The sequence below is a fragment of the Oncorhynchus masou genome, chromosome 25 (genome assembly GCF_036934945.1).
Source record: "Oncorhynchus masou masou isolate Uvic2021 chromosome 25, UVic_Omas_1.1, whole genome shotgun sequence".
NCBI classification, from domain to species: Eukaryota; Metazoa; Chordata; class Actinopteri; order Salmoniformes; family Salmonidae; genus Oncorhynchus; species Oncorhynchus masou.
Window position 1 is genome coordinate 8770416 of NC_088236.1, and position 20349 is coordinate 8790764.

At 46.6% G+C, this 20349-nt stretch overlaps 1 protein-coding gene across 1 annotated transcript in view; it reads right to left on the reverse strand.

Moving 5' to 3' along the window:
- LOC135513738 (AP-4 complex accessory subunit RUSC2-like) overlaps positions 1-20349 on the reverse strand; it is a 61238-nt gene that overhangs the window by 33540 nt on the left and 7349 nt on the right. The window contains 4 exon segments of the mRNA XM_064936629.1: positions 6291-6864; positions 8527-8796; positions 9058-9299; positions 9302-10716. Of these exon segments, the coding sequence (XP_064792701.1) occupies positions 6291-6864; positions 8527-8796; positions 9058-9299; positions 9302-10511 (2296 nt within the window). The 5' untranslated portion in view covers positions 10512-10716.

The following is a 20349-nucleotide window of genomic DNA, read 5'->3' on the forward strand; positions in this document are numbered from 1 at the left end:
AAATAAATGATGATGAACTTCACAGGGTGGTGAACGTGCATGGTATGACCTTGATGCTCCTTTCCAATAGATGTCGAGATGTCTTATTCTGGTGACATGATGATCGATGCTTGATTGCCGTTTGACCCCCCCCCCCCCCAAAAAAATATTCTGTCTCTTATCCATCATAATCTCATCATATAGACTAGCTTCCCGCAGAGTTTACCCACACCACACAGCCAGCTGTCGGCTGTAACGCAGGTGCCAAGACCAGAGTCGGCACACTTGCTATTTATCACAACAGTTTGTGACAAAACTATCGGTAGAGATGACAATGCACAATTGAACATTAGATTATTTTTTTGATAGATGAAAACTTAAGCGTAAAAGGTACATTTCTTTGCACACTAACTGATCACGCACCAATTTTTATTAAGCAAAAAGTCTGTTTGGTGGAAACACTAAGGGTGGGAAAACGTGTATATTTTGTTTACGTAGATTTTTTAAATATTTGCATGAAAATCTGTCACCATGGAAACCTAGCTAGGGTCACAGATCATTTAATTACATTTTAGTCAATGTCACAACTTCCGTTGAAGTTGGCCCCTCTCCTTGTTCGGGCGGCGGTCGAAAGTCACAGACCGTCTAGCCATCACTGATCCATTTTTCATTTTCCATTTGTTTTGTCTTGTCTTCCTTCACACCTGGTTCCAAACCCATCAATTCCATGTTGTGTATTTAACCCTCTGTTTCCCCTCATGTCCTGGTCGGTGATTGTTTGTTGTATGTATTGGTGCTAGTTATGTTCTGGTGTGTATTTAACCCTCTGTTTCCCCTCATGTCCTGGTCGGTGATTGTTTGTTGTATGTGTTGGTGCTAGTTATGTTCTGGTGTGTATTTAACCCTCTGTTTCCCCTCATGTCCTGGTCGGTGATTGTTTGTTGTATGTATTAGTTATGTTCTTGTGTGCGACGGGTTTTTACCCACTTTCATATTTTTTTGTAAATGTTGGTTTTCTGAGTTTGTGTGCACTTATTAAACGACTCCGTTTATACCAAGTTCGTTCTCCTGCGCCTGTCACGCCTTGGTCTTAGTATTTTGTGTTTTCGTTAATTAGTTGGTCAGGCCAGGGTGTGACATGTTGTTGTATTTCGTGTTGGGGTTTTGTAGTTATTGGGATTGCGGCTGAGTAGGGGTGTTGCATAGGCTTGGCTGCCTGAGGCGGTTCTCAATCAGAGTCAGGTGATTCTCGTTGTCTCTGATTGGGAACCGTATTTAGGTAGCCTGGGTTTCACTTTGTATTTCGTGGGTGATTGTTCCTGTCTCTGTCTCTGTGTTTCACCAGACAGGCTGTAATTAGGTTTCACGTTCCGTTTTGTTGTTATTTATTTTTCAGTTATTTCATGTACCGTGATTCATTCATTAAAGACATGAGTAACCACCACGCTGCATTTCGGTCCGACTTTCTTTCGACAAACGAAGAACGCCGTTACAGCGCCTGGCGTTCCTGCCACCAGCACGCACCCATTACAGTCAAAGCCTTTTTATTGTGAAAATGTATATTATTTGAGCTCTTTTTAAACGATTAGCTATCATATATTCCAATAGTCTCTTTCTTATACAGCATTAGAGAAAATGGTGTCGGCCTATAATCAAGTTATTAGTTGTTACTCGACACTGTGATACTTGCTGTGTGACAAATGCTATTCTACTATTGTGTTCTCTCTCCATTCACCTCTCTTCAGTCCTCCCTCCTCTCCCCCTTCTACTGTCGATCCACATCTACTGTTTCCCTCCTCTCCCCTCCCCCCTATCCTTTCTACAATCCCTTCAACCCATACCTGCGCCCAACGATACCAAACCATATCCCCTGTCCTCAATCTGCTTCTAATCTGTTCCTATATCACAGTGGTTTGTACATTACAGGCTGTCATCATGTTTTACTGTGAGAAAGCTCTTGGACATCAGGGTTGGCCTCTCTAGAGTGACTGGAATGTGTGTTTCTCCCTCTCTCTTTCTCCTCTTTGTATCTCTCGCTCTAAGAATCCTGTGCTGGTTCTAGTAACTATGGTGATTGACGTGTAGCCAGGCTAGCGCAGTGCAGCTCGGCTTAGTTTGGTTTGGCTCAGTGGAATTAAAAAGGGGATCTCTCCCACTGGAACGACGCCACTAGTATACTCCCTCCCGCAGTCTGACTGTCCTACTAGAACATTCCATTCAGAGTCGTCTGACACAGTGTTCCACAGAGGAATTCATAGGAATTCCAAACACTGTTTGTTTACTGTATTTCTGTGGGCTGAAAAGAAAGATCAGGGTGGTTTTATAAGCAGACACAGTGAGCCTGCTGCCACTGTTCATATATATATATATATATATATCATCACCTGGTGTCACATTCCCATCTATTTCATCCTTCACATGCCTTGGTCATATTTAGCCATTGTTATTTGTTAATGGAAAAGGAGAAAACATACAGAACCAAACTCACTCATACAAGACTATCCAAACTAGAGATGATAAAATGCCTCAATAACATGGAACTATAACACATCAATATTATAGAACTGTAACACATCAATAACATAGAACTGTAACACATCAATAACATAGAACTATAACACATCAATATTATAGAACTGTAACACATCAATATTATAGAACTGTAACACATCTATAACATAGAACTGTAACACATCAATAACATAGAACTATAACACGTCAATATTATAGAACTGTAACACATCAATATTATAGAACTGTAGCACATCTATAACATAGAACTGTAACACATCTATAACATAGTACTGTAACACATCAATAACATAGAACTGTAACACCTCAATATCATAGAACTGTAACACACCAATGTTAGAACATCGCCAACACTTTAACAAGTCTCCAAAACAACCTATAACTGTATAACCTTACAACACTATAATCTTATAACCCCATAACCCTATAACCTTATAACCCTATAACCCTATAACCTTATAACCCTATACCACTATAACCTTATAACCCTATACCACTATAACCTTATAACCTTATACCACTATAACCTTATAACCCTATAACCTTATAACCCTATACCACTATAACCTTATAACCTTATTACACTATAACCTTATAACCCTATACCACTATAACCTTATAACACTATAACCTTATAACACTATACCACTATAACCGTATAACCCTATAACTCTATAACCTTATAACCCTATACCACTATAACCTTATAACCCTATACCACTATAACCTTATAACCTTATACCACTATAACCTTATAACCTTATTACACTATAACCTTATAACCCTATACCACTATAACCTTATAACACTATAACCTTATAACACTATACCACTATAACCGTATAACCCTATACCACTATAACCTTATAACCCTATACCACTATAACCTTATAACCTTATACCACTATAACCTTATAACCTTATTACACTATAACCTTATAACCCTATACCACTATAACCTTATAACACTATAACCTTATAACACTATAACCTTATAACCCTATAACCTTATAACACTATAACCTTATAACACTATAACCTTATACCACTATAACCTTATAACCCTATAACCTTATAACACTATAACCTTATAACCATATACCACTATAACCTTATAACCCTATAACCTTATAACACTATAACCTTATAACACTATAACCCTATAACCTTATAACCCTATACCACTATAAACTTATAACACTATAACCTTATAACCCTATAACCTTATGACACTATAACCTTATAACCCTATAACACTATAACCTTATAACACTATACCACTATAACCCTATACCACTATAACCTTATACCACTATAACCTTATAACCCTATACCACTATAACCTTATAACCCTATACCACTATAACCTTATAACCCTATACCACTATAACCTTATAACCTTATACCACTATAACCTTATAACCCTATACCACTATAACCTTATAACCCTATACCACTATAACCTTATAATGTAACGGTTTTCATGCGGTGAAGGAGAGTCGGACCAAAATGCAGCGTGTAGATTGCAATCCATGTTTAATCAACAAACGTAAACACGAATCAATACAAATACTACAAAACAAAGAACGTAAAGAAAACCGAAACAGCCTATACTAGTGTAAACTAACACAGAGACAGGAACAAGGACACTAAGGACAATCACCCACGAAACACACAAAGAATATGGCTGCCTAAATATGGTTCCCAATCAGAGACAACGATAATCACCTGACTCTGATTGAGAACCGCCTCAGGCAGCCATAGACTAACGCTAGACATCCCACAAAACCCCAAGACAAAAACACACCACAATAACCCATGTCACACCCTGGCCTGACCGAATAAATGAAGAATAAACATAATATATTTTGACCAGGGCATGACAAGTTTGAAGTAATATTTTTTTTATAACACTATACCACTATAACCCTATACCACTATAACCTTATAACCCTATACCACTATAACCTTATAACCCTATAACCCTATAACCTTATAACCCTATACCACTATAACCTTATAACCCTATAACCCTATAACCTTATAACCCTATACCACTATAACCTTATAACCCTATACCACTATAACCTTATAACCCTATACCACTATAACCTTATAACCCTATACCAATATAACCTTATAACCCTATACCAATATAACCTTATAACCCTATACCACTATAACCTTATAACCCTATACCAATATAACCTTATAACCCTATACCACTATAACCTTATAACCCTATACCACTATAACCTTATAACCCTATACCACTATAACCTTATAACCCTATACCAATATAACCTTATAACCCTATACCACTATAACCTTATAACCCTATACCACTATAACTTTATAACCCTATAAAACTATAACCTTATAACCCTATAACCTTATAACCTTATACCACTATAACCCTATACCACTATAACCTTATACCACTATAACCTTATAACACTATAACCTTATAACACTATAACCTTATAACCCTATAACCTTATAACCTTATACCACTATAACCCTATACCACTATAACCTTATAACACTATAACCTTATAACCCTATAGCCTTATAACCCTATACCACTATAACCCTATACCACTATAACCTTATAACCCTATAACCTTATAACCCTATACCACTATAACCTTATAACCCTATAACCTTATAACCCTATACCACTATAACCTTATAACACTATAACCTTATAACACTATAACCTTATAACACTATAACCTTATAACTCTATAACCCCATAACCCTATAGCATTATAACACTATAACCCTATAGCATTATAACACAATAACACTATAACCGTATAACACTATAACACTATAACCTCATAACCCTATAACACTATAACCCCATAACCCTAACACTATAACCCTATAGCATTACAACACTATAACACTATAACACCATAGCACCATAACACCATAACCCTGTAACCTTATAACCCTAAAATGTATTCCATGTATTTCCAAAATCCTATTTTCCCTAACCCTAACCCAAAACCTAAACCTACCTCCTAACCTTAACCCACAACCTAACCACTAACCCCGTATCCTAATTCTAACCCTAACCCTAAACCAAACCCCTACGTTTAAAATAGCCTTTGGCCTCATGGGGATGTGGGAAATGTTCTTTGTTTTAGCGTCTTTGTGGGAAACCAACCAAACCCACCCTACACAATCGACATCAGATTTCTATGTTATATGATGTTGTTTGTCACGGCAGATTTCCTCCTCTGAAGAGGTGAAAAAAGGATCGGACCAATACGCAGCGTTGTAGGTGTCCATGGTTTTTAAGAAGAAAAACTAAACATGAACACAAATACAAAATAATAAAGTGAACTGGCAATATAGCCAAAGAACATGGCTGCCTAAATATGATTCCCAATTAGAGACAACGATAAAAACCTGCCTCTTGATTGAGAACCAATCTAGGCAACCATAGACATACAATTACCTAGAAAGGAAACAGCCCCATAAACTTACAAAACCCCTAGACAAGATAAACACACTAGATGAGACAGAAAACCATACATCACCCATGTCACACCCTGGCCTAACCAAAATAATAAAGAAAACAAAGATAACTAAGGCCAGGGCGTGACATGGTTAGCTGATATGGATCAAACACCTATCCAGATATTGTGAGATCTGCCAGGCGACTGCATTGTAGTCAGTTTGGAACGCAATCATAATAATGTATTATCACTACAGCTCTTAACATAGAATATTATTATTATTATTATTATTATAACCAGCGTTCTTACCTTCGGCCTTGGAGCGTGTCTCTCTGACGCCACCACCAGGTGAGTGGCGGTCCACACTGCCCTGGCTGTAGCAGCGCTGGAAGGGCAAACTGTGGCTCGGACCCTGACCCAGGCCCTCCAGGATGGGGGAGAAGTCGGCCGAGGAGTGGGAGTGGGCCGAGTGGGTGGAGGAGAAGGGATCTGAACTTCCCCCCATCCTGAGAGAAGGAGAGCCCATGCTTCCTCCATTTTTCCTCTTGCTCTTGGCAATCTCGGCAAAGGAAGTGACCCGCGGCAGAGGGGACGGGCCCAGGGGGGCGGTGCCCTCACTGAGACGGACAGGGCAGCTCAGCATGCGCTCCAATGAGCCGAGCCGAGGGGGTGGGGCCATGTCCAGGTTCCGGTCGTAGCTACGGGAACGGGGGCGGCTGGGCCCTCCACCGATGGGTCCTCGGCCAACCACAGGAGGGGAGATGTTGACGTACACCTGGCCCTCAATGATTGGGTCTGAACAGGCTCCACCCATCTGCTCCTGCAGCTTCCTCTTCTTCCCATCCTGCTCGTCTTCATCATTTTCTTCCTCATCTTCATCACGCTGTGTAGAGAAGACAGAGAAGCTCTTAGAATAAAAGACAAAGAAACGAACACATTCTTGGATTGATGTCAAACAGGGCTCATGTAGCAGGAATAGTGTTTGTATCTCATGCTTTCTACAGCAGACACTAGGCTACCCTGGGCTACCCTGGGGCGGCAGGGTAGCCTAGTGGCTAGAGCGTTGGACTAGTGACCGAAAGGTTGAAAGTTCAAATCCCCGAGCTGACAAGGCACAAATCTGTCGCTCTGCCCCTGAACAGGTAATTAACCCACTGTTCCTAGGCCGTCATTGAAAATAAGAACTTGATCTCAACTGACTTGCCTAGTTAAATAAAGGTCAAAAAATATAAATAATACACTTGAGTAGAGCCTTATTTGTAAACAAGTAGAGCCTTGTTTGTTTTGCATCAAACTACATTGGAAGTTGATCTCTTCCATTCTCTGCCATTGTGTTAAATAGAAATCTCCTACATGGGCCAGTCATAGTCATTCTCTTGAGAGCACGAGCATCGATGTCCCAGCTCATCAATAAGCAAACTTTACTTTCCGGGCTATAAATATACTTCTGCCTGCCTGGTTAAATAAAGGTTCAATAAATATAAACGACTGAAGCCACAGACAGCTGAAAGAATCCCAGACTGTAACTCTGATAGCTACTATAAATAGACTTGTAATGTTAGTAGTGTCAACATTACAACACATGAATATGACTGACAATTACACCACACTGAAGGCATAGAGACTAAGGCTACATCCCGAGTGGCACCGTTGTCCCTGTATAGTACACTGTGTTTAACCAGGGCCCACAGTGCACTGTAAGTAATACGCTGCCATTTGAGAAGCACATACTCGATTACAGATTACCCAGCTGCCAAAGTAGGCGACGATAAAACATTCCTTTTCCTTCAACAGTAGTGGATGGTTGTACTGATCTGAAACCTGCAGCCCTCCAGTAGGGGACTTTGCCCTTCAACAGTAGTGGATGGTTGTACTGATCTGAAACCTGCAGCCCTCCAGTAGGGGACTTTGCCCTTCAACAGTAGTGGATGGTTGTACTGATCTGAAACCTGCAGCCCTCCAGTAGGGGACTTTGCCCTTCAACAGTAGTGGATGGTTGTACTGATCTGAAACCTGCAGCCCTCCAGTAGGGGACTTTCCCCTTCAACAGTAGTGGATGGTTGTACTGATCTGAAACCTGCAGCCCTCCAGTAGGGGACTTTGCCCTTCAACAGTAGTGGATGGTTGTACTGATCTGAAACCTGCAGCCCTCCAGTAGGGGACTTTCCCCTTCAACAGTAGTGGATGGTTGTACTGATCTGAAACCTGCAGCCCTCCAGTAGGGGACTTTCCCCTTCAACAGTAGTGGATGGTTGTACTGATCTGAAACCTGCAGCCCTCCAGTAGGGGACTTTGCCCTTCAACAGTAGTGGATGGTTGTACTGATCTGAAACCTGCAGCCCTCCAGTAGGGGACTTTGCCCTTCAACAGTAGTGGATGGTTGTACTGATCTGAAACCTGATCTGAAACCTTTGATATGGCATGGAACAGGACTTGAACCAACAACCTTCCAGTAACTGATCCACCTCTTTAACCTATCTATCAAGCCTCATTCAAATAACACTATGTCTGATTCTGAACTGAACTAATATCCTACTCCACTCACCTGTGATGACTCTCCTCCCTCCTCCTCTTCCTCCTCCTCCTCCTCCTCTTCCTCCTCCTCCTCTCCTCCCGGTGGCCGCCTGAACAGGTAGTATTCGGTTGGCTGGGTGGCGGTGGGCGTGTCAGGGGCAGGGCTATCCTTGCTGTGCTCGTCAGAGCAGCTGGCCACCGATGCGGAGCTTCCCGCAGGGCTCGGGGGCGACGGAGAAGAAAGGTCACAGGTCACCAGCTTATAGTAGTTCTGGGTGGTTACCACCAGACGCGCCTGGCTCTGTAGAAGAAGAAAAAGACGTTGGAGTAGAAGAAGAGAAAGAAGAAGAGAAAGAAGACTATTGTTCTAGACTAACTGAATTTTGACACTCAACATGGAGAGGATGGAGCACAGAGCAGCCATACTACACCACCCAGAAAGCACTTTTTAGTGGTTAAATGTCTAGCTCAACAGCAGCTAGGATTTGACACTGTAAAGCATTTTGTGACAACTTCTGATGTAAAAAAAGGGCTTTATAAAATATATTTGATTGATTCATACCCGCAGACAGGACATGAGGTCACTTCCTGAGTCGGAGTGGGGGGGGTGATAGGAGTTACAGTTGGAGTCCAGGTCTAGAGCCCTCTGGTGTTCAGCTGAGCAGGTGCAGGAGGAGGTGGTGGGGTGAGGGTGAGAGTGGGGTTCGATGAGTAACGGCAGGGTGTTGCTGGAGGGGCAGGGGGGTTGTTGAGAGTGGAGGTGGGGGGGTTCGGTGGGGGAGGTGTGGAGGTCTAGGTAGAAAGCCCCCCACCTCCGGAGCCTCTTCGACTCCCTGCCTCCTCATCTAGCACTGAGCAGATGCAGACAGAGGAAGTGCAAGATTGGTCGGTGGAGCTGTTGAGGTTGGTGGTCGTGGTGGCCAGAGGTGGCGGCTTGGTAGAGGTTGCTGGGATGCTGTTGTTCATGTTATTATAGATGGCGCTGAAGTTAACCAGCACGCCATCTGAGCTGTTACAGGAAGAGTCGCTGGCGTAGCCCAGCTGGCGTTCCGACGACTCTGAAAACGGTTCCGGGAAATGTTCAAGATATGTCTGGGAGAGGCCGCAGCAGGAGCAGCGCTGGTGGGTGGCGCCAGAGCCAGAGGAGGAGTCAGCTTGGCTATAGCCCCGTCCCCCACCCCTCATTGGATGATCCTCTTCCTCCTCCTCATCCTCACCCCACTCCTGCTCACCGCAGTCCATGGAGAGGGTGGAGCCACTGCTGCCGTGGCGACGTGGACTGTCCAATCCCAGCAGGTCCAGGCCCTCCAGGTGGGTGGAGAGATCAGAGGACACGCCCCTAAGGGAGTCCAGCCTCCCTGAGCAGCCCCAAGAGTGTTTACCCAGGGTGCTGTGCAACAGGAAGGGCTTGTGTGTGGTGGACCCCAGGTCGTGGAGGTGAAAGGGTGCAATCCCGTCTCCCTCCTCGTCCAGGGCGGAGTTTGTATCGCCATGGAGATGAAAGGAGGAGTCTTCCAAGTAACCGTTCAGGTTATCACCATCATCTTCCTCTTCTTCCTCCTCCTCATCATCATCATCCTCCTCCGTGTTGAGCAGAAAAGGGTTGTGACGGGGCCGGAGTGGGTTGTTGACCTGTTCTCTTGGCTTCACCCTGGGCATAGTGTGGGCCACCATCACCATCACCTGGTCCTCGCAGTTACTGGATGTCACCGACGAATCATCGCTCCCCGTGCTGCCTCCTCTCCCTCCTCCTCCTCCCTCTCCCTCTCCTCCTCCTCCTGTGGAGGTCTGGATGAGGCTGCTGTATACCAGGGCTTCCCTCTGGAGTACATCCTGCTCAGGAAGGGAGGTGGTGCGACTCAAGCCCAGGGTTTCTGGGTAGCTGAAAGGGTTTGATCTCTTCAGGGACCCCCCTCCTCCACCACAGCCCTGCCGCCCACCAGTCACCTGACAGTGTACCAGGGGGATGTGGTGAACAATCAGGGTCTCGCCAGACAGCTTGGGGGGGTTGTCCATGGTCCCTGGGTGTACCCGGGTATAGGGGTTCAGACAGGGGGCAGGGGGAAAGGCTGTGTGGGTGCTGGGGTAGGGGGTATAGGATATGTGGAGGGGTATCAGACAGGGAGTTGGTTCAGTGGTTAGATGCTAAACCCAAAGTTCCAGGGCCTGGAATGCTGAAGGAGCGGTCAGGGAAATTGACTCTGTGGTCTGAGTGGTACATCTGGAAGAGAGAGAGAGAAAGAGAGAACGGGAGAGAGAAAGAGAGAGAGAGAGAGAGAGAGAGAGAGAGAGGGAGAAAGAGAGAGAAAGAGAGAAAGAGCGAGAGAGAGAGAGACCGAGAGAAAGAGCGAGAGAGAGAGAGAGAAAGAGAGAGAGAGAGAGAGAGAGAGAGAAAAGAGCGAGAGAGAGAGAGTTAGAGAGAGAGAGAAAGAGCGAGAGATAGAGAGAGAGAGAGAGAGAGAGAGAGAGAGAGAGAGAGATAGTATTAGAGAAACACACTATCACACAATGTAAAACATACTTATATCAATGTGATATATGAAGATCTTAAGAAACTTGTGGTTTGGCTCCAAAAGACACTGTCCTTAACATTAACATCACTTTATTGGTCCCAAATTTAACTTACGCTTTTAACCCCCCCCCTCCAAAGGGCGGCAGGGTAGCCTAGTGGTTAGAGCGTTGGACTAGTAACCGAAAGGTTGCAAGTTTGAATCATCGAGCTGACATGGTACAAATCTGCCGTTCTGCCGCTGAACAGGCAGTTAACCCATTGTTCCTAGGCCGTCATTGAAAATAAGAATTTGTTCTTAACTGACTTCCCTAGTAAAAAAAAGTTTAAAAAAAAAAGACACATACAGTACATACAGGTTTAGGATAGGTGCTGGGAGCTGTAGTTCTGTGGGGTTGAGTGCCTTGCTAAATCTCACAATGGCAGGCAATGGAATCTAGGATTTGATTCGAGCTCTGATGATTCGACAACCCCCTGCTGATTAAGACAGAGTGGTTTAATTGCCAACGCTGGACACTGTCAATTGGCTTTGTCAGAAAAGGCACCTTTATAGCATTGTAGTCATTGCTACATACTGTACATCTGATTTTCCCCGTAGGACCCGGGATTCAAACTGGCAACACTCTGGTAGCTGGCTTGCTTCTCAAACCGCTAGGCTACCTGCCACCGGTCTTGTCATTCATTCAGTTCGGCAGTGGATGACTCATGAGTCACTGCCACGTGAGGTGAAGTCCTCCTCTCACTCTCCTCTCTCTCCCACAGCTTCATCAGACTGTCAAACAGGCCTATGAGCTCACCCATCTCATTTGAGCTCACAGATCTTAAGACTTCCACAATCTTTACATACTTTCATCACTAACAACTACTTAAATCCTTTGGATATGCGTACATTTAGACAGCTTCCTCATACGCACCCTGACACAGGGGCAGACTAATCCAGACTCAACACCTCCTCAGGAGGAGTAATCCCAACTCAGAAATAATCCTAGAAAGATGAATCATCCTGAAGGAAGAAAGAGACAGACAGACAGACAGACAGACAGACAGACAGACAGACAGACAGACACAGAGACAGACACAGACAGACAGACAGACAGACAGACAGACAGACAGACAGACAGACAGACAGACAGACAGAGACAGACATAGACAGACATAGACAGACAGACAGACAGACAGACAGACAGACAGACAGACAGACATAGACAGACAGACAGACAGACAGACAGACAGACAGACAGACAGACACAGAGACAGACACAGACAGACAGACAGACAGACAGACAGACAGACAGACAGACAGACAGACAGACAGACAGACAGACAGAGACAGACATAGACAGACATAGACAGACAGACAGAGACAGACACAGAGACAGACACAGAGACAGACACAGAGACAGACAGACACAGACAGACAGACAGACAGACAGACAGACAGACAGACAGACAGACAGACGTAGACAGACGTAGACAGACATAGACAGACAGACAGACAGACAGACAGACAGACAGACAGACACAGACAGACAGACAGACAGACAGACAGACAGACAGACAGACAGACAGACAGACAGACAGACAGACAGACAGACAGACAGACAGACAGACAGACAGGAACCACGGACTGATCACCCCAATCTACAATCTACAAAAGCAACCTTGGGAATTCCTCTGCATTATCATTAACAGCAGACTCGAACATTTCTGCAGTGAAAACAATGTAATGAGCAAATGTCAAATTGGCATTTTACCAAATTATTGTACAACAGACCACACATTCACCCTGAACACCCTAATTGACAAACAAATAAACCAAAACAAAGGCAAAGTCTTCTCATGCTTTGTTGATTTCAAAAAAGACTTTGACTCAATTTGGCATGAGGGTCGGCTATACAAATTGATGGTGTTAGATTGTGTGTGCAACTAGTCAACTGGAGTCAGGTGCAGGAGAGCAGAGATGAGTGAACAGTCACACTTTAATTGGCAGAAGCAAAAGTCGGACTCAACAGCGTCACAACACTCCAGCCAAAGGCAAAAGTGAAATAGTGCACTGGTCACTCCCCTGGACGGTCCTGGCAATAGGATCGCAGAAACCTACCCACGTCCAGGTTCGCTCTCTCCACCTGCCCATTACTCTCAGGGTGAAAACCCCGGGTAAGGCTGCTCGACACCCCGAGACGCTCCAAGAACGCCTTCCAGACCCTCGAAGTGAACCGGGAACCCCGATCAGACACAATATCTTCAGGCACCCCGTAGTGCCGGAAGATGTGTGGAAACAGGGCCTCCGCAGTCTGTAGGGCCATAAGGAGACCGTGCAGAGGAAGGAGACGGCAGGACTTAGGGAAACGATCCACTACAACCAGGATCGTGGAATTTCCCTGTAATGGGGAGATCGATCAGGAAATTGACATACAGACGGGACAGTGCATCTACCTTCACGTTCTGGGAACCTGGTCTGTAAGAAAGGGTGAAACTAAAATGTGTGAAAAACATGGCCCACCTTGCCTGGATAGGGTTCAGTCTCCACGCCGCCCGGATGTACTCCAGATTGCGGTGGTCATTCCAGATGAGAAAAGGGTGTTAAGCCCCCTCAAGCCAATGTATCCACGCCTTCAAGGCCTTGACGACAGCCAACAGCTTCAGCAGTGAGGTAATGGGAGCCGCTACCTTACCAAAACCCCAGATAAACATCAGGTAGTAATGGGCAAACCATAGAAACCGCTGCACCTCCATTACCGTGGCAGGAGTCGGCCAATTTTGACGGCTGAAATGCGGTCACTCTCCATCTCCACTCCCTAGTTGGAAATGCGGTGCCCTAGTAAGGAGACGGACTCTTTAAAGAACAGGCATTTCTCAGCCTTGACGTACAGGTCATGCTCCAACATGACCAAGCACCCTGCGCACCAGGGACACATGCTCGGCGCGTGTAGCGGAATATATCAGAATGTCATCAATATACACCACAAAACCCTGCCCATGCAGGTCCCTGAAAATCTTGTGAACAAAGGCTTAGAAGACTGATGGAGCATTCATCAACCCGTACGGCATGATGAGGTACTCATAATGCCCTGAGGTGGTCCTGAACGCCGTCTGCCACTCGTCTCCCTCCCGGATACGCACCAGGTTGTAAGCGCTCCGGAGATCTAGTTTGGTGCATTGACTCAATCGCTGTGGCGATGCTGTGGCGACGAGAGGTAGCGGTTAACTGTACCTCACAGTGATCTGGTTCAGGCCTCGATAGTCAATACATGGGCGCAGACCTCCCTCCTTCTTCTTCACAAAAAATAAACTTGAGGAGCCGGGTGAAGTGCAGGACCGAATGTACCCCTGACGCAGGGATTCGGAGACATATGTTTCCATAGCCGCCGTCTCCGCTTGTGACAGGGAATACACGTGACTCCTAGGAAGTGCGGCGTCTACCAGGAGATTTAACGCACAATCCCCCTGTCGATGGGGTGGTAATTGAGTCGCCTTCTTTTTGGAGAAGGCGAGAGCCAAATCGGCATAGTCGGGGGGAATGCGCACGGTGGAGACCTGGTCTGGACTTTCCACCGTAGTCGCACCAACAGAAACGCCTAAACACCTCCCCGAGCACTCCCGCGACCACCCCGTGAGAGCCCTCCATTGCAATGAAACAGTGGGGTCATGACAGGGTAACCAGGGTAGGCCTAGCACCACGGGAAACATAGGAGAGTCAGTGAGAAAGAGACGGATTCTCTCCTTATGACCCCCCTGCGTCACCATGCCCAGGGGAGCGGTGGCCTCCCTGATCCAACCCGACCCCAATGGCCGACTGTCTAACTGGGAAGGGCACATCCACTGTAACAATGGGTATTCCTAAACTATGAGCGAATGCTCCGTCTATAAAACTCCCAGCTGCGCCTGAATCGATTAGCGGCTTATGCTGGGAATGTGGGGAAAACTCAGGAAACATGACATGCAAAAACAGGTGTGCAACCGAGGGCTCTGGGTGAGAATGGTGCTGACTCACCTGGGGTGACGCTAGAGTGCCCTGCTTGCCACCTCGACTCTCAGAGGAACCAACCCGGCACCGACCAGCAGTGTGACCTCTGCGGCCCCAGATGGTGCAGGTGAAAGCCCCCTTCCAGCGTCCCTGGGCGCAGTACCTCCCAGCTCCATAGGCACCGGAGCGGTGGTGCTGGGAGAGGGAACCGACAGAGTCCTCTCTGGACATCTGCAGGTGATCAGCAGGTTATCCAACCGACTGGACAGGTCCACCAGCTGGTCGAAGGCGAGGGTTGGTATCCCTACAGGCCAACTCCCGACAGACATCCTCGCGCAGGCAGCAGCGGTAGTGGTCGATGAGGGCCCTGTCGTTCCAGCCCGCTCCTGCGGCCAGGGTAAGGAATTCCAGGGCGAACTCCTGGGCGCTCCTTATCCCCTGCTTCAGGCTCTAACCTCGGAGGATGGTCGAAGACTGTCCAGAAGCGGTGGGTGAACTCACCGAAGTCTTCCAACGCCACATCTCCTTCTACCCACACGGTGTTAGCCCACTCCAGAGCTCTCCCGGAGAGGCACAAGACAAGGGCGGACACCCTCTCCCTTCATGAAGGAGCCAGATAAATGGTGGCCAGGTCCAGCTGTACAGGAGGGACGAGTAGTGGTAACCCCTGTTGTGCTGGTGGAGGCGCTGGGGGGACTCTCTGCCTCTCCCAGCGGTCCATGGTCTGGACGATGCGGTCCATCGCGACGCCGAGATGTTGTAGCATTGCCGCGTGTTCTCTGACACGCTCCTCTACCCCTATAACTGGGGTACCTACTCCTGCTGACTCGATGGTGGTGTGTAAATCTGTCAGATTGTGCAACTGGTCAACTGGAGTCAGCTGCAGCAGAGCAGAGATGAGTGAACACACTTTAATTGGCAGAAGCACAAGTCGGATGCAACAGCGTCACAACACTCCAGCCAAAGGCAAAAGTGAAATAGCGCACTGGTCACATAAAATAATGAACAACAATACAATACCCCGGGTTGAATCAATACCCTGGAAAAAAACAGCCTGCCGCGTCACACAATAATTCTAACGAACAATTACACACACAGACATGGGGGGGGGGCAGAGGATAATATACATGTAGATTGATGAGAGAATGTAAACCAGGTGTGAGGGAAGACAAGACAAAACAAATGGAAAATGAAAGGTGGAGCGGCGATGCCTAGAAGACCGGTGACGTCGACCGCCGAGCACCACCTGAACAAGGAGAGGAACCGACTTTGGCGGAAGTCGTGACAGATGGAAAGTGGAGTTGGGGGAAGAACAGACAACATTATAAAATCCATGTACACAAACAACAAGTGTGCGGTTAAAAATATACACAGACGCAGCTTAAGCCCCACTCTCTTCAACGTATATATCAACGTATTGGCGAGGGCACTAGAATAGTCTGCAGCACCCGGCATCACCCTACTAGAATCTGAAGTCAAATGTCTACTGTTTGCTGATGATCTGGTGCTTCTGCCACCAACCAAGGAGGGCCTACAGCAGCACCTAGATCTTCTGCACAGATTCTGCCAGACCTGGGCCCTGCCAGACCTGGGCCCTGCCAGACCTGAGCTCTGACAGACCTGGGCCCTGACAGTAAATCTCAGAAAGACCAAAATTTGGTGTTCCAAAAAAGGTCCAGTCGCCAGGACTACAAATACAAATTCCATCTAGACACTGTTGCCTTAAAGCACACAAAAAAACTATATAAACCTTGGCCTAAACATCAGCGCCACAGGTAACTTCCACAAAGCTGTGAACGATCTGAGAGACAAGGCAAGAAGGGCATTCTATGCCATCAAAAGGAACATAAGATTCAACATACCAATTAGGATCTGGCTAAAAATACTTGAATCAGTCATAGAGCCCATTGCCCTTTATGGTTGTGAGGTCTGGGGTCCGCTCACCAACCAAGAATTCACAAAATGGGACAAACACCAAATTGAGACTCTGCACGCAGAATTCTGCAAAAATATCCTCTGTGTACAATGTAAAACACCAAATAATGCATGCAGAGCAGAATTAGGCCGATACCCGCTAATTATCAAAATACAGAAAAGAGACAAGATTCAATTCTACAACCACCTAAAAGGAAGCGATTCCAAACCTTCCATAACAAAGCAATGATCTACAGAGATGAACCTAGAGAAGAGTCCCCTAAGCAGGCTGGTCCTGGGACTATTCACAAACACAAATAGAGCCCCAGGACAGCAATATAATTAGACCCAAACAATTACGAGAAAAACAAAAAGATAATTACTTGACACATTGGAAAGAATTAACAAATAAACCGAGCAAACTTGAACGCTATTTGGCCCTAAAATGAGAGTACACAATGGCAGAATACCTGACCACTTTGACTGCCCCAAATTTAAGGAAAGCTGTGACTATGACAGAGAAAGAGAGACAGAGACAAAGAGACAGAGACAAAGAGACAGAGAGACAAAGAGACAGAGAGACAGAGAGACAGAGAGACAAAGAGACAGAGACAGCGAGACAGAGAGACAGAGAGATAGAGTCAGAGAAATATATAAATAGATGTTGACCTTTTAGAACAGAGACTGACAGTGCAGGTGTTGGTTAGAGACAGTACACACACACACACACACACACACACACACACACACACACACACACACACACACACACACACACACACACACACACACACACACACACACACACACACAATAGACTGCTCTATCTGCTGAGCGAGCTACAGATTAGCATTGCAGGTCAAGTCCATTCAATCTCAGCGGGCAATTCCCAGGCTAACTGAAATGTCTCTCCTGCCAGGTGCAAGAATAACCCTTCAAACGGTGACTGATTAGCCACCTGACAGCTTCACTGTTGCTGAGAGTTCCTTGTCTGATTCTGTTTCCAGAGAGGGAAAGTGGTGCTAACAGGATTAGCCTCGCCTATTAGTTTATTTTAGCGCTCTGAGGACAATCACCACACCAGATGCTAACAGCAATAGCCTAGCGTGTCAGCACTCTGAGGACAAGCCAACAATCACCACACCAGAAGCTAACAGCAATAGCCTAGCGCGTTAGCACACCGAGGACAAGCCAACAACCACCACACAAATTCAGACTAAAACTAACAGCATTAGCCTAATGTGCTAGCATTCACCCACCCACTGTTGAACCTTGAAATGGGATTAAGGGATTGTCTGAAGGATCTGGTTGAGTTTAAATGTCCCATGCTATGGGCGCAAGTGCCATCAGACTTTTAGCTCTAACTTTGCAATGCTATATGGGATATTAACGTAGTTCCAATTGTATCTGAAAGATGAGAGCATAGTTGGAATACACTGGAAGCTTCAAATCTTTTGAGTAGTTTTTTTGCCTTTATAGTGGCTGCCCCAATGGTCAAATCTGGGGCTGCTCCATATCTATATATTTTAAGAGTACGGTCACACCCTGATCTGTTTCCCATTATTCAAACTTCCTTTTTTTGTTATCCTGCTGTGGGGTGACCGGTCTAAGTCTCGGGTGCTCACCGACTCTGGAGCAGATGGGAGTTTTATGGGCACTATCCTGGTATCTGAGCTAGGTATCTCCATACAACTCCTCTCCACCCCCATGGACGCCAGAGCCCTGGACGGCCGCTCTATTGGCAGGGTCACGCACAGCACAGTTCCCAATAAACTGCGGGTATCAGGCAATCACAGTGAGTCCATACAGCTTCTCCTCATCAAATCTCCCCACTTCCCTGTTGTTTTGCGATTCTCATGGCTCCAGAAGCACAACACCATTAGTGACTGGACGACGGGTTCAATCCTGGGTCGGAGCCCGTTCTGCCGCTCACATTGCCTTAAGGTGGCGTCGCCTGCCCCGGGACGTCCGCCTCCGGGGTTAAGTTCAGCCTCGGATTTCTCTGCCGTTAACGTAGATTACCATGACCTGGAGGTTTTCAGCAAGGCTTGTGCTACCGCTCTTCCTCCACAAGCGCCTTAACTCTAGGAAGACCCGTTGGGCCCTGTTATTCACCAGGTTCAACTCCTACCGCCCAGGGTCCAAAAATGTGAAGCCGTATGCCCACTCTCGCCTGTAAAGTTCTACTGCCACATCCTCTGAATCTGAGACCATCCTCCCTAACTCATGTCTTGTGGCTTCGGTTGTCTGGGGTATTGAGGCCCTGGTCCGCAAGGCACAACGTTCCCAGCCGGACCCAGGTGGGGGGCCCGGCTAACCGGATGTTCGTCCCTGATTCGGCCTGGTCTCAGGTCCTGGAATGGGCTCATTCCTCCAGGCTAACCTGTCATCCTGGCGCCCATCAAACCCTGGCCTTCCTCCGACAACGCTTCTGGTGGCCCACTATGGTTCCTCATGACTCGGCCTTCGTCTCTGCATGCACGGTGTGTGCTCAAAATATTACTATGCGGCAAGCTCTGTCTGGCCTCCTTCAGCCACTCCCTGTTCCTCATTGCCCCTGGTCCCATATTTCCCTGGACTTCCATGGACTCGCGGGCAACGTTGTCTGTGATCGTGGTCCTCAGTTCTCGTCCCGAGTCTGGAAGGCGTTCTGCACACTTATTGAGTCGTCGGCCAACCTGTCCTCCGGGTTTCAGCACCAGTCCAACGGCCAGTCGGAGCGAGCCAATCAAGACATGGAAACAACTCTTCGGTGCCTCGTCACTCTACCAACCCCACCACCTGGAGCCAGCAACTGGTCTGGGTGGAGTATGCTAGGAACACTTGGCCACTGGGCAATCCCCTTTCGACTGCTCCATGGGATATCAGCCCCAGCTCTTCACGGAGCAAGAAGTTGAAGTCAACAAACACTCAGCCCAGATGTTCGTCACCCTCAGCCCAGATGTTCGTCAGCTCGGCTCTTCTCAAGACCACCTGCAGGTACCGTTGACAAGCATCAGCAAACTCCCCCCCCCCCCCCCGTTTCAGTCCTTAGTCCCACTGTTGTTCGTCTGCTGTTACCCAGTACCCTCCGTATACACCCTACTTTTCATGTGTCCAGGATTAAGCCCTTGTCTCACAGCTATTTGTCTTGTGGTTCCAGGCCCACCCCTCCTCCCCGTGTCATCGATGGCCATCTGGCGTACACAGTGAGATGTCTCCTGAGTGTTCGACCACAGGGCAGGGGTTTCCGGCTATCAAACACACAGGCGCACACACAAACACACACACTCAAAAATGCACGCAGACAGGACACAGTAACTCAAACACACTTACACACACCAAACACCAAATAACTAATAAACACAATATGAAAACGTTGCGTCTGAATGAGGGCTGAAGTGTCAATAAATACCAATTCCTGTCTTGTGTTGATGGTCATAGAGGTCCAACACATACAGGATAATCCATTACAGACAACAGAA